The sequence below is a fragment of the Bubalus bubalis genome, chromosome 7, assembly GCF_019923935.1.
Source record: "Bubalus bubalis isolate 160015118507 breed Murrah chromosome 7, NDDB_SH_1, whole genome shotgun sequence".
NCBI lineage: Eukaryota > Metazoa > Chordata > Mammalia > Artiodactyla > Bovidae > Bubalus > Bubalus bubalis.
In genome coordinates this window covers 50731207-50745142 of record NC_059163.1, presented here as the reverse complement: position 1 = coordinate 50745142, position 13936 = coordinate 50731207, and the positions used below count along the sequence as shown (strand labels likewise).

Here is a 13936-nt window from a genome sequence, read left to right as displayed (position 1 = left end):
AAAGTTTGTGTTTCCTTGTGAATTTTCTGTTTAGTTATCTATCCATAGGTGTGAATGGGGTATTAAAGTCTCCCACTATTATTGTGTTATTATTAATTTCTCCTTTCATACTTGTTAGCATTTGTCTTACATATTGCGGTGCTCCCGTGTTGGGTGCATACATAATTGTTATATCTTCTTCTTGGATTGATCTTTTGATCATTATGTAGTGACCATCTTTGTCTCTTTACACAGCCTTTGTTTTAAAGTCTATTTTATCTGATATGAGTATTGCTACTCCTGCTTTCTTTTGGTCCCTATTTGCATGGAAAACCTTTTTCCAGCCCTTCACTTTCAGTCTGTATGTGTCCCCTGTTTTGAGGTGGGTCTCTTGTAGACAGCATATGTAGGGGTCTTGTTTTTGTATCCATTCAGCCAGTCTTTGTCTTTTGGTTGGGGCATTCAACCCATTTACGTTTAAGGTAATTATTGATAAATATGATCCCGTTGCCATTTACTTTATTGTTTTGGGTTCGAATTTATACATCCTTTTTGTGTTTCCTGTCTAGAGAATATCCTTTAGTATTTGTTGGAGAGCTGGTTTGATGGTGCTGAATTCTCTCAGCTTTTGCTTGTCTGTAAAGCTTTTGATTTCTCCTTCATATTTGAATGAGATCCTTGCTGGGTACAATAATCTGGGCTGTAGTTTATTTTCTTTCATCACTTTAAGTATGTCTTGCCATTCCCTCCTGGCTTGAAGAGTTTCTATTGAAAGATCAGCTGTTATCCTTATGGGAATTCCTTTGTGGCTTCTTTCATTTAGAATGAAATGTTTTCAAGGTTCAACCATGTAACATGGAAATATATCAAAAAATCATGCATTTTTATGGCTGAATCATATTCCATTGTTTGTTGTGGTCCACACAGTCAAAGGCTTTGGCATAGTCAATAAAGTAGATAATTTTCCGACACTCTCTTGCTTTTTGGATGATCCAATGCATGTTGGCAATTTGATCTCTGGTTCCTTTGCCTTTTCTAATACCAACTTAAACATCTGAAAGTTCATGGTTCACGTACTGTTGAAGCCTGGCTTGGAGAATTTTGAGCATTACTTTACTAGCGTGTGAGATGAGTGCAATTGTGCAGTAGTTTGAGCATTCTTTGGAACTGGAATGAAAACTGACCTTTTCCAGTCCTGTGGCCACTGCTGAGTTTTCCAAATTTGCTGGTATTTTGAGTCCAGCACTTTCACAGCATCACCTTTTAGGATTTGAAATGGATCAACTGGAATTTCATCACCTCCACTAGCTTTGTTCATAGTGATGCTTCCTCAGGCCCACTGGACTTTGCATTCCAGGATGTCTGGCTCTAGGTGAGTGATCACAACATCATGATTATCTGGGTCATGAAGATCTTTTTTGTGCAGTTCTGTGTATTCTTGCCACCTCTTCTTAATATCTTCTGCTTCTGTTAGGTCCATATCATTTCTGTCCTTTATTGACCCCATCTTTGCATGAAATGTTCCCTTGGTATCTCCAATTTTCTTGAAGAGATCTCTAGTCTTTCCCATTCTATTGTTTTCCTCTATTTCTTTGCACTGATCACTGAGGAAAGCTTTCTTATCTCTCCTTGCTATTCTTTGGAACTATGCATTCAAATGGGTATATCTTTCCTTTTCTCCTATGCTTTTCGCTTCTCTTCTATTCACAGCTATCTGTAAGGCCTCCTCAGACAACCATTTTGCCTTTTTGCATTTCTTTTTCTTGGGGATGGTCTTGATCACAGCCTCCTGTACAATGTCACAAACCTCCGTCCATAGTTCATCAGGCACTCTATCAGATCTAATCCCTTGAATCTATTTGTCACTTCCACTGTATAACAGTAAGGGATTTGATTTAGGTCAAACCTGAAAGTAGGTTTTCCCCCTACTTTCTTCAATTTAAGTCTGAATTTGGCAATAAGGAGTTCATGGTCTGTGCCACAGTCAGCTCCCGGTCTTGCTTTTGCTGACTGTATAGAACTTCTCCATCTTTGGCTGCAAAAAATATAATCAATCTGATTTTGGTATTGACCATCTAGTGATGTCCATATGTAGAGTCTTCTCTTGTGTTGTTGGAAGAGGATGTTTGCTATGACCAGTGCATTCTCTTGGCAAAACTGTTAGCCTTTCACCTGTTTCATTCTGCACTCCAAAGGCCAAATTTGCCTGTTACTCCAGGTATTTCTTCACTCCCTACTTTTGCATTCCAATCCCCTATAATGAAAAGGACATCTGTTTTGGCTGTTAAGTTCTAGAAGGTCTTATAGGTCTTCATAGAACTGTTCAACTTCAGCTTCTTCAGCATTACTGGTCAGGGCATAGATTTGGATTACTGTGATACTGAATTGTTTGCCTTGGAAACGAACAGAAATCATTCTGTCATTTTTGAGATTGCATTCAAGTACTGCGTTTCAGACTCTTGTTGACTATGATGGCTACTCCATTTCTTCTAAGGGATTCTTGTCCACAGTAGTAGATATAATGGTCATCTGAGTTAAATCGACCCATTCCAGTCCATTTTAGTTTGCTGATTCCTAGAATGTCAACGTTCACTCTTGCCATCTCCTGTTTGAACACTTCCAATGTGCCTTGATTCATGGACCTAACATTCCAGGTTCCTATGCAATATTGCTCTTTACAGCATCAGACTTTACTTCCATGACCAGTTACATCCACAACTGGGTATTGTTTTTGCTTTGTCTCTGTCTCTTCATTCTTTCTGGAGTTATTTCTCCACTGATCTCCAGTAGCATACTGGGCACCTACCAACCTGGGGAGTTCATCTTTCAGTGTCCTATCTTTTTGCCTTTTCATACTGTTCATGGGGTTCTCAAGGCAAGAATACTGAAGTGGTTTGCCATTCCCTTTTCCAGTGGACCACGTTTTGTCAGAACTCTTCACCAAGACCCATCCATCTTGGGTGGCCTTACATGGCATGGCTTAAAAGCTTCATTGAGTTAGACAAGGCTATGGTCCATGTGATCAGATTGGTTAGTTTTCTGTGATTGTGGTTTTCAGTCTGTCTGCCCTCTGATGGAGAAGGGTAAGAGGCTTATGGAAGCTTCTTGATGGGGGAGACTGACTGAGGGGGAAATTGGGTCTAGTTCTGATGGGCAGGGCCCTATTCAGTAAATCTTTAATCCAATTTTCTGTTGATGGGTGGGGCTGTGTTCCCTCCCTGTTATTTACCTGGGGCCAGCCTATGGTGGAGGTAATGAAGATAATGGCGACCTCCTTCAAAAGGTCCCATGCATATACTGCTACACTGAGTGCCCCTAGCCCTGCAGCAGGCCACTGCTGACCCACACCTCTGCCAGAGACTCCTAGACATTCACGAGCAAGTCTACTTCTGCTTCACTGACTATGTCAAAGCCTTTGACTGTGTGGATCAAAACAACTGCGGAACATTCTTAAAGAGATGGGAATACCAGATGACCTGACCTACCTCTTGAGAAATCTGTATGCAGGTCAGGAAGCAACAGTTAGAACTGGACATGGAACAACAGAGTGGTTCCAAATAGGAAAAGGAGTACGTCAAGGCTCTACATTGGTACCCTGCTTATTTAACTTATATGCAGAGTACATCATGAGAAATGCTGGGCCGGAAGAAGCACAAGCTGGAATCAAGATTGCCGGGAGAAATATCAATAAAAGCAGATATGCAAATGACACCACTCTTATGGCAGAAAGTGAAAAAGACCTAAAGAGCCTCTTGATGAAAGTGAAAGAGGAGAGTGAAAAAGTTGGCCTAAAACTCAACATTCAGAAAACAAAGATCATGGCATCTGGTCCCATCACTTCATGGGAAATCGATGGGGAAACAATGGATACAGTAAGAGGCTTTATTTTGGGGGGCTCCAAAATCATTGCAGATGGTGATTGCAGCCATGAAATTAAAAGACGCTTGCTCCTTGAAAGAAAAGTTATGACCAACCTAGATAGCATATTCAAAAGCAGAGACATTACTTTGCCAACAAAGGTCTGTCTAGTCAAAGCTATGGTTTTTCCAGTAGTCATGTATGGATGTGAGAGTTGGACTATAAAGAAAGCTGAGCACCAAAGAATTGATGCTTTTGAACTGTGGTATTGGAGAAGACTCTTGAGAGTGCCTTGGACTGCAAGATCCAACCAGTCCATCCTAAAGGAAATCAGTCCTGAATATTCAATGGAAGAACTGATGCTGAAGCTGAAACTCCAATACTTTGTCCACCTGAGGCGAAGAACTGACTCATTTGAAAACAGCCTGATGCTGGGAAAGACTGAAGGCAGGAGAAGGGCATGACAGAGGATGAGATGGTTGGAAGGCATCACCGACTCAATGGACACGAGTTTGAGTAAATTCCAGGAGTTGACAATGGACAGGGAGGCCTGGCATGCTGCAGTCCATGTGGTCACAAAGATTCGGACACATCTGAGCAACTGAACTGACCTGATATTCCATTGTATGGCTGAACCACATTTTGCTTATCCATTCATCAGTTGACAGACAACTGAGTTGTCTTCACTTTTTGGGCTATTAGTATAATGCTGCTATGGACATTCATGTTCAAGTTTTTGTGAACATATATTTTCAATTTTCCTGGGTATAAAGCAAAATTGCTGGGTCATATGGTAACTTTCTGAGAAACTACCAAAATGTTTCCAAAATAGCTACACCATTTTACAATCCCAATAGCAATGTATAATGGCTCCAATTTCTCCACATCTTCACCAACACATCATATGTCTGTTTTATTTTAGCCTTCCTAGTGGGTATAAAATGCTATCTCTTGGTGGTTTTGATGTATATTTTCCTAACTGGTGACATGGAGCATCTTTTCACATGTGTTTATTATCTATTTGTAGATCTTCTTTGAAGAAAGACCTGTTCTAAGTCTTTGACCATTTTGAAATTGGATTATTAGTCTTTTTGTCTCTCAGTCTAAGAATTCTTTACATACTCTGGATAATATACTCTTATAAGATATATATTTACATTTTCTCCCATTCTGTGAGCTATCTTTTAAATTTTTTCATAGTGTCCTTAATGTGCACTTTCTTGATAATGTCCTCTGACTTACTTTTTATGAACTCCAATTTATTTTTTTCTCTTGTTGTTTATGTTTTAGGTGTCATATCTAATAAAACAATCCCTAACCCAAGGACACAAAGATTTTATTCTATGTTTTCTTCTCAGAGTTTAGTAGTTTTAGTCCTTAATTGTAGGCCCCTGATCCATTTTGAGTTACTATTTACATATGCTGTGACGTAAGAATCTGAGCTAATTTTCCATGTGAATGTTCAGTTGTCCCCAAACCACTTGTTACAAAAAGCATTCTTTCCCCTATTTAATTATTCTGATGCCCTTGCCAAAAATCAACTGACCATAAATGCATGCACTTACTTCTGGGCTGTCAGCTCTATGCACTTGACCTTTATGTATATCTGGATGTCAGTACTGCAGTTTTTGGTCCTCTTTAAATTCTAACAATGTTTTATAGTTCTCAGTGTGGAAATCTTGGATTTCTTCTATCCAAATTTATTTAACAATTTGTTAAATAAACAAAATGTTTATTCTTCTTAATGTTATTGGAAATGGAACTATTTCCTTAGTTCAATTTTCAGATTGTTCATTGTTAGTGTATAGAAATAAAACTGACTTTTGTATATTCATGTTTCTTATAACCTCATTAAAATCATTTAATATCTCTAATAACTTGTGGAAAGATTCCTTAGGATCATCCATACACATGATCATGTTATCTGAAAATCCAGTTTTACTTCTTCATTTTCTAGTCTAATTGCTCTAGCTAGTATGTTTAGTATAGTATTGAACAGAAGTAGCAGAACAAACATCCTAGTCTTGTTCCTGATATTCAGGGTGAAACCTTTAAATCTTTTACCATTAAGTGTGATGTTAACTATGGGTTTTTCATAGACATCCTTCATTAGGTTGAGGAAGCTCCCTCTTACTCTACGACTGTTGAGTGTTTTTATCAAGAAAATGTGTCAGATTTTGTCAAATGTTTTTCTGCATCTATCAACTGCCTTTTACTCTACTGATGAAGTACTAACTTGATTGATTTTAATCAATCATTGATGAATGAATGACGGAGGTTGATTCAAATTCATATTTCTGGAATATACACACTTGGCCATGGTATGTAATTCTTTTTGCACATCGCTGGATTTAGTTTGCTAATATCTAGCTAAGAATTTTTGTATCTATATTAAAAAGGGGATATTGGTCTGTATTTTTCCTGTATTTTTCTAATTTATTAACAGGGAAATTCTAGCCTCACTGAATGCATCAGGAAGTGCCCCTCCTTAGTAAAACACTGGTGTTAACTCTTTAAAAACCAGTTATATTCAGATCTCCTACTTCTTTTTGGGTCAGTTGCAGTACAGTTATGTGTTTCTAAGAATCTGTCCATTTTCCACACAAACAGTAACCAAAAGAAGAGTAAGAGTGGCTATACTGACCCATTAAAACTCTAGTTGGGGAAAATGACTCAAAAAAGTTATCTAGAGGAAGATTTTAAGCAGTATGCAAAATATATTTGGAAAAGAATGAAACAGAAAGACAGACTACTTTACAGGCTACCAGGGAAGAGATACCAGGTTACCAGAGCCACCAGGGAAGCCCACTTTACAGGCTAGGCCTGAAATAATGATGAACTACAAAAAGAAAAAGGGGAGAAGTTTCTTAAGATATGCTTTGGACTATGTCAAAAGGTCTTAAAGACTCTGTTCCCAATGCAGAGAGCCCAAGTTTCCAAGTCAGGGAACTAGATCCCACATACCCCAACTAAGAGTTCACATGCTGCAACTAAAGATCTCACATGCTGCAACTAAAGATCTCACATGCCACAACGAAAATAAATTAAAAAAAAAAAAAGCTAAAATTCTAATACTTACATAGGAATAGGAACTTGACATGGAGGACAAGGCAATGCAGTCTGAATAAATGCTGGTTCAGAAGGCTGTTCCCAAGGGCCTGTAGGCTGGTGCTACAAGTAAAATACACATCAATTTTAAGTCAGAGGAGTTAAACTGTATGGCCAGTTTAAGTATCTAAGAAAACAGTTCCAAAAATCCTCTGCTCAAGCAGGTTGAAATTTTTTCAAGTAATCAACAAATTGTGCTTATTGAAATATTTTACTACATCCTTAAATTCCATTACATTGTTTCCTTCTAACACATTTATATTAAAAATTGAGGCAGATTGCAGTTTTTAAATAACAGAACAAAGGCAGCATAGCATCCTCCACTTCTTATAAGCCCAAACAAAACAAAACAGAATCACAAAATCTAAATTCCACCAATAGAATTTAACCTCCATTGTTTGGTTCACTGCTATCTCCCCAGCACCTAGAAAAATGCTTAACACATAGTAAGAATTCAGTAAATATTTGCTGAATGTGTGAAGGAATCTTTGAAGAAATTAGGAGATATTTATAACCCTACACCACAATATATGGAGGACTCACAAACTCATCTGCAAGATTATAAAATGATTATCATGCTGTTCTTACAAACATTTGTTTATTGGTTTCTTTTCTTTTCTATACTGTAAGCTTCTAAAGACAGAAGGTCAAGTCTTAAACCTTATGTGAAAGTCACTCAGTCGTGTCCGACTCTTTGCGACCCCATGGACTCAGGCCAGAATACTGGAGAGGGTAGCCTTTCCCTTTGCCAGGGGATTTTCCCAACCCAGGGTTCAAACCCAGGTCTCCTGCATTGCAGGCAGATTCTTTATCACCTGAGCCACCAAGGAAGCCCAAGAATACTGGAATGGGTAGCCTATCTCTTCTCCAGCAGATCTTCATGACCTAGGACTCGAACCAGGGTCTCCTGCATTGCAGGTAGATTCTTTACCAGCTGAGCTACCAGAGAAGCCCTATACCTTATGACCCAGCTCCTATCACAGTGTTTAATACCCAGTAAGTAATTAATCATCATTTGTTGTATGACTAAGTAAAATTAAGAAAACCTAACCCAGAGAAATGCATTATCTCTTAGTAACATTTGTTCTCTTACCCTGCCAGTTTGCTTTATTAATGCTTGATCATGACACGGAGCAGGACATAAGTGACCACATTTCTCCAAAACCTTTTGGCAAGGTTGATGACATGGAGGACAAGAGCCAAAGTGACAGCGATGTTTTTCTTGACTTGTATGATGGCAAGTTGGTGGCCGACTAAATTATAAAATACAATTTTTTTAATTACTTTGATCACTGAACAATTATATCTAAAGTACAATTATTTATTTATATATATATATTCTGATTCCACACAGGATGATCATACTGTGAATATTAATATTTTAGAACATTAAAGCAAAACTGAAAATATTAACAAAATTAAAAATCAATATGAATTTAAATCTCTAAGATATCAGATGTAAGTCTGTGCAGAGCTTTGTACTAACCTGCACTGCTCTTTGCACTTGGGGGGTCTTGTGGTACGTTCTCGGCCACAGGGTACTGTCACCTTTGTATTACCACAATTGCACTTCACATCTACGGTTTCTGGGCAAGGGTAACAACTACCTAGAAAAAAAATGTCTGAAACTTAAAGAGAAAGTTCCTTAACTATCCAAATTCCCATCAACAGCAGAATCAGTAAGTTTAGTATATTCACACAATGGGATTCTACCAGTATGAACGAACCTCACACGTAACACTGAGCAAAAGAAATTGAACACCAAGAGTATGATTCCATTTACATAAAATGAACAGGAAAAACTATATCTACTCTGTTTAAAATCAGGATGATGATTACAAAGGACACAAAAATAGTTTTGGAAATGCTGGTAATGTTCTGTTTAGTAATGTGAGTTCTGGTTATATGGGTAGGTTCCATTTATAAAAAGTCATCAAACTGTACACTTGCTATCTGTATACTTTTCTGTATCTACACTGGTACTTCAACAAAAAGTTTTAGAATTTCACTTAAATTTTGCTAAAAGTTCTAAGTAACAAACAACACATTATTAAAATTATATAAGCAAAATGGAGCTAAGTCTGTGGAAAATCTGTTAGCAATAATCTTTTTGGCTTAATTTCATACATACATTTATTCAAGTACATTATTTTAAGATAAATTCCCCAATATGAGTGACTTCTTTCATCAGATTATTAACAAGTACAGTCAATTTTCCATTAGTCATGCTCTGAGAAAAGACTAAATTGTAAAATCTCATTTTAGGCTATAATTCCAAATAATTCTCTTCTAAACATTTCAAAAGGAAACATCTTTAGAGTTTTAGTTTTTCACCTTCTTTTGTTATGGGTTGGTAGAAACATACAAAACCAACTGAAAAGAAATCTTTTAAAATGGGCTAAAAAGTTCTCCCCAAGGCTTTAACATTCTCTTAAGGGCTTTATTTCTACTCTGTTTTCCCAGTAGGGCACCCCATTAAAAATGAAATAATAAAAAAGGAATAAAGAGTCAACTAGGAAGTATCTCAAGACATTGCTGCCTAGGTGTCAGGACCAAGCAAAATACTGAATAGCAGTTAACCTAATAAAAAAACAGATTAACGATGACAAACAGTCTGGTTAAAGAGTCTACAAGTTCAAAACAAACAAAAGTTTAAAATATTTAATAAGTTAAATAATGACCACAGAAAAAGAAAACAAAAATCATCATAGGGAAAAAACACACATGTATCATACAAATTACCAAACTTAGACTTCAGAGTTTTGGTAAGTATAATCCAATGAAGTATTATCCTGATGGTAATGCAAACCAAGTCATCCTGACTCACCTGAACAAACTTTATTTTGTTCCTTCCAAAAGAATGACTAGATGTCACATTTTTTAAAAGTTAATAGCAATCTTTATGTCTGTTCTTACTCAGCACATTGTATCAATTTCCACACTTAACAATGATCATTTTCATTCATCTTCAGCAATTCAGAGAGAAACTTATCAAACAACATCTTTTCACCATCCTAAACTACAGTATTAGTTTTCTTTTTTTTAAATTAAATCTTGAGAATAAAGGATAATTTCCCTGAAGAGTCTTCCTAATGAACCCATTACAGACACTTGTACAACATGACAGATAAACTAAAATAACTTCAGTTACAGTATTTTTTAAATGAAAAAGGAGCATAGAGTTACAGTGACCAGTGGGTCAAAAGCCCAATAATTCTGGAACCATAACCATGGATGGTCTTAAACTTAAAAGAACTATAAATTGAACTTTCATATATTCACAATGCAAACATGCAGACAGCACACTCTTCCTATGAGTTACCGTATAACTTAAGATTATGAAGGTGTCTAGAATAATGGAAAATGACATAAAATAATGATTTTACCTATCTTATGCAATTGTGGTAAGAGCTGGACAATGGTATTTTCATACACTTTCCATTAAGATAAATTTTGTTAGGGGCTAATAAACTTTTTTAAAAATAAACATTCTGCCAAACAATAATAATAATAATAATTGAACCCAGATCTGATCAAACCACTAGTCCCACTAACAGTTTATAGGAAATACAGAGGAAAATGCCAAAAATTCAATAATACCACAGAGATGCATTCTGAAAAATCCAGACTCTATAAAACTGTATAAAGCAATCTAGTTTCTTAAGTGACAAAAGAAAAAGATGGAAAATCATAGAAAAAGAGGGAAATTACAGATTAACAGACTTCAGAGACATCAACCAACTACAATGTCAATCTTAGGAAGATTTCTAAGTCATACAAACTGAAGTAAAAAAATAAAGGTATTTATGAAACAACAAGATATGTGAACACCACATATTTGCTGATATTCAGAAACAGATTAACTATTTTCAGGTTAAGAATCCATCTTTTAGAGATGCACATTGAAGTATTTATGGGATCTGCTTCAAAGGAGTACAAGATGGGGATATGCTTTCAACACTTCTCCACTAAGTATGATGCTTGCTTTATGCTTTTTGCAGATACTGTATAAATCAGGTTAAGGATGCTCTCCTCTATTCCTGGTTAAGTTTTCATCATATACAGATTTTGAATTTTATTAATGGTTTCTCAGACATTTACTAAAATGATCTCATTTCTCCTATAGTCTGTTAATGTGGTAGAAACATATTATATTTACTAATCTTAAACCAACCATATATTATTGCATGGATATTTTAATACCATCTAGCTGGATTTGAGGGGTTAAAACTAATTTCACAAACATGTTCATGAGTTAGATTGACCTGTAATTTTCTCTTACTTTCTCTGTAAGATAAATAACAAGCTGGGGCACAATCCTTTTTTACATATACTATCAAATAATTTACAAAGAGATTAAACTTATATATACCTTAAATGTTTATTTGTTAAAAATCAAGTGTAAATATCAATGAGACCTTTTTTTTTCTTGGTGAGAAAATTCTCAACTACTGATCTAATTTCTTTGATGGTCATACAACCAGTTAAGTTTTCAACTTAAAGTGAAGGCCACGTTTTAACAGTGGCTTCTGAGACCCTAGACATAGTCTCCTTTCCTCAGCAGTCCTTTATCCCACCATCTCTCTGACCTCATCTCCTTGGACAATCACTTCAGTCCTCTCAAACGTTTCTGTCTGAAGGCATCTGCAATCCCACCGCCCCATTCCCATTTCCACAGTGTCTGATCCCTACTTCTCTCAGGGTCCCCCTCACACATCATCCTACTTGACCACACTATGTAAAGCAGTATATATCATCTCCACTAACATGATTTTAATTTCACTCTAATTCTCTTATTATACTTGTCACTATCTGATATTCTGTACTAACTTATTTATTTTTATTCCAATTAAGGGAGAATTACAAAATAAGTTCCATAAAAGCAGGTACTTTGTCAAATCATTCACTCATGTAATCCCAGTGCCTGGTACTTAGAAGACACTCAAAAATACTTATTGAAGTTTTGGGTTCACATCCTGACTCTGTAACTAGTTCTATAACCTTGAGCCAATAGTCTTTGCCTTCTTCCTCCTTACACAGAACACTAATGTCATTCACCTTCCAAGATTCCTGAAAGGACGAAGACATTAAGAGAGATATCTAGCATCCACCTAATCCCAAAGGAAAACAACAAAAAACAGTACAGTAGTTTGTCCAAGGTCATATAGCTACTAAGTCCAGACTTGATTCAGACCTCTTAATTTAAGTCCATGCTCTTCCCACTACCATATACTATCTTTCAGGAGATTTCACTTCATACTAACATACTCCAAATGAGTAAAGTTAACTCAGTCTTCAACGTCTAATAACTGAGGGACTCCTGAGACCCTTTCAGGTGATGTGCAAGATCTCATATACATAGATTAGAATTTTCCAGAAGCTATATGACAAGGGATATCACAATAGATTGAATGCAGAAGCAGATACATGAATCCAGTTATCTTCTACTAAGCTGGACATTAAAGAAATCTGCAAAAATACAAAATACCATTCTTCACACTAATTTTTTTTTCCAGAAAATATTTATTTTTCACACAAAAAAAGTTACTGTATTAAGATGTAATGGATTAATTACTATGTTTAAATAAAATAATAAATGTTATTATATTTTAATTTTAAATAGAATAAATATCAATAGATAAAACCCATATTAACAAAAGGTCTTTGGGTCCAAAAAGAGTTTAAAGGGGCCTTGAGATAAAAAATTTTGAGACCCACTGGAAAGAATATATCCATTCATTTACTAAACTTAATTTCATATAAATGTCTAAAATTCACAATAGTACTGAAAAACCTATTAGCTTAAAAACTATATGGGGAAGGTGGGGTAGAAGAAAGGAAACAATATGGTATTACAGAAAGAACTAAAGTTTATATTCAGAAGGCCTGGGTTCAAATCTTGGTTATGGTGCTTTGCTAGAAAATTCCCTAAGGAAATCACTGAATGAATCCTCTTCAGCTTAAATGTCCTCGACCATAAAATAAGGATACTAGCGACTACTCTAACGTGTCAAGATTGTTAAGAGTAAGATAATAAATGTGAAAGCTCTCTATCAACTATAAAGCACTATGTAAATATAAACATAAAATTACAGCTGTTATTAAATTTTACCTCTATGGCAGACAGATGGACACTTATGGTTTCTACATCCTAAAGTCCGTCCACAGTTTTGATCACAAGGTGGACAGTTTCCAGGGCAACACTGAAGGGAAAGCAATATATAAAGAACAGATAATTTGAAAATCATACATAATATGAATGTCATTACTAGTTAGTCACAGAACTTAGGGAAATCAAAAGATTGTTCTTTTCACTATAAGAATAAGAATATTCAAGAGTATTAACATTCTTGTGTAGAATACATTATACTAAGAACTTGTAAGTTTAAATAGACAATGACCTAATTTAGTGAAATCAAGCTAAATTTACGTGCCCTTTAGTTAACTATTCTATAATTTAAAATAGTTTCATAAGAGATTCTCTTCTACTTATATATGCAGAGACTGACAACATTAACGATAGGAATGCATGTGGTCAAACTCTATAATCAATTTAGACAAACAATCTGCCTATTTTTAAGATTTAATTATAATAAAGTCAGTGCATTATATAAATTAGGCGGGCAACTATTTTCAAACCAAAGAATCGGAGTCTAACTAAAGGAAAGAAGCAGAGACAGGCTAATTGATTTCAGCACTCTCTAGTTTGTTACTTCTTAATTTTCAATCTGTGAGAAATATAGCTGTCTAAGACTTGTCCCAATTTTCATTCATGAACATAAAGCAACTACTTAAAAGTTCCATCTGCCATTCTAACTCCTTGACTTCTCATATATCCAAACCTTGGAAACGAAATACAGACTACAATTGTCTTAAAGAAACATGGGTTTGTAACCTACTTAAGAAAAAGTTTCAGGATAAAAAAATAGCTCAAAACAAAATATACATTATTGAAAAGCAATTAAAAGTTAAAATAGTTCACTCAATTCAA

The 13936-nt window shown here is 35.7% G+C and overlaps 1 protein-coding gene across 6 annotated transcripts in view; it reads right to left on the bottom strand.

Moving 5' to 3' along the window:
* Positions 1-13936, bottom strand: part of NFXL1 (nuclear transcription factor, X-box binding like 1) — a 59592-nt gene that overhangs the window by 28816 nt on the left and 16840 nt on the right. For all 6 annotated transcript variants that reach the window (XM_025290086.3, XM_006045873.4, XM_045166293.1 and 3 more), the window contains exons 12-15: positions 13058-13148; positions 8432-8552; positions 8039-8198; positions 6917-7008 (exon numbers count right to left, since the gene is read on the bottom strand). In XM_025290086.3, the coding sequence (XP_025145871.2) occupies positions 6917-7008; positions 8039-8198; positions 8432-8552; positions 13058-13148 (464 nt within the window). The remainder of the gene's footprint in view (positions 1-6916; positions 7009-8038; positions 8199-8431; positions 8553-13057; positions 13149-13936) is intronic.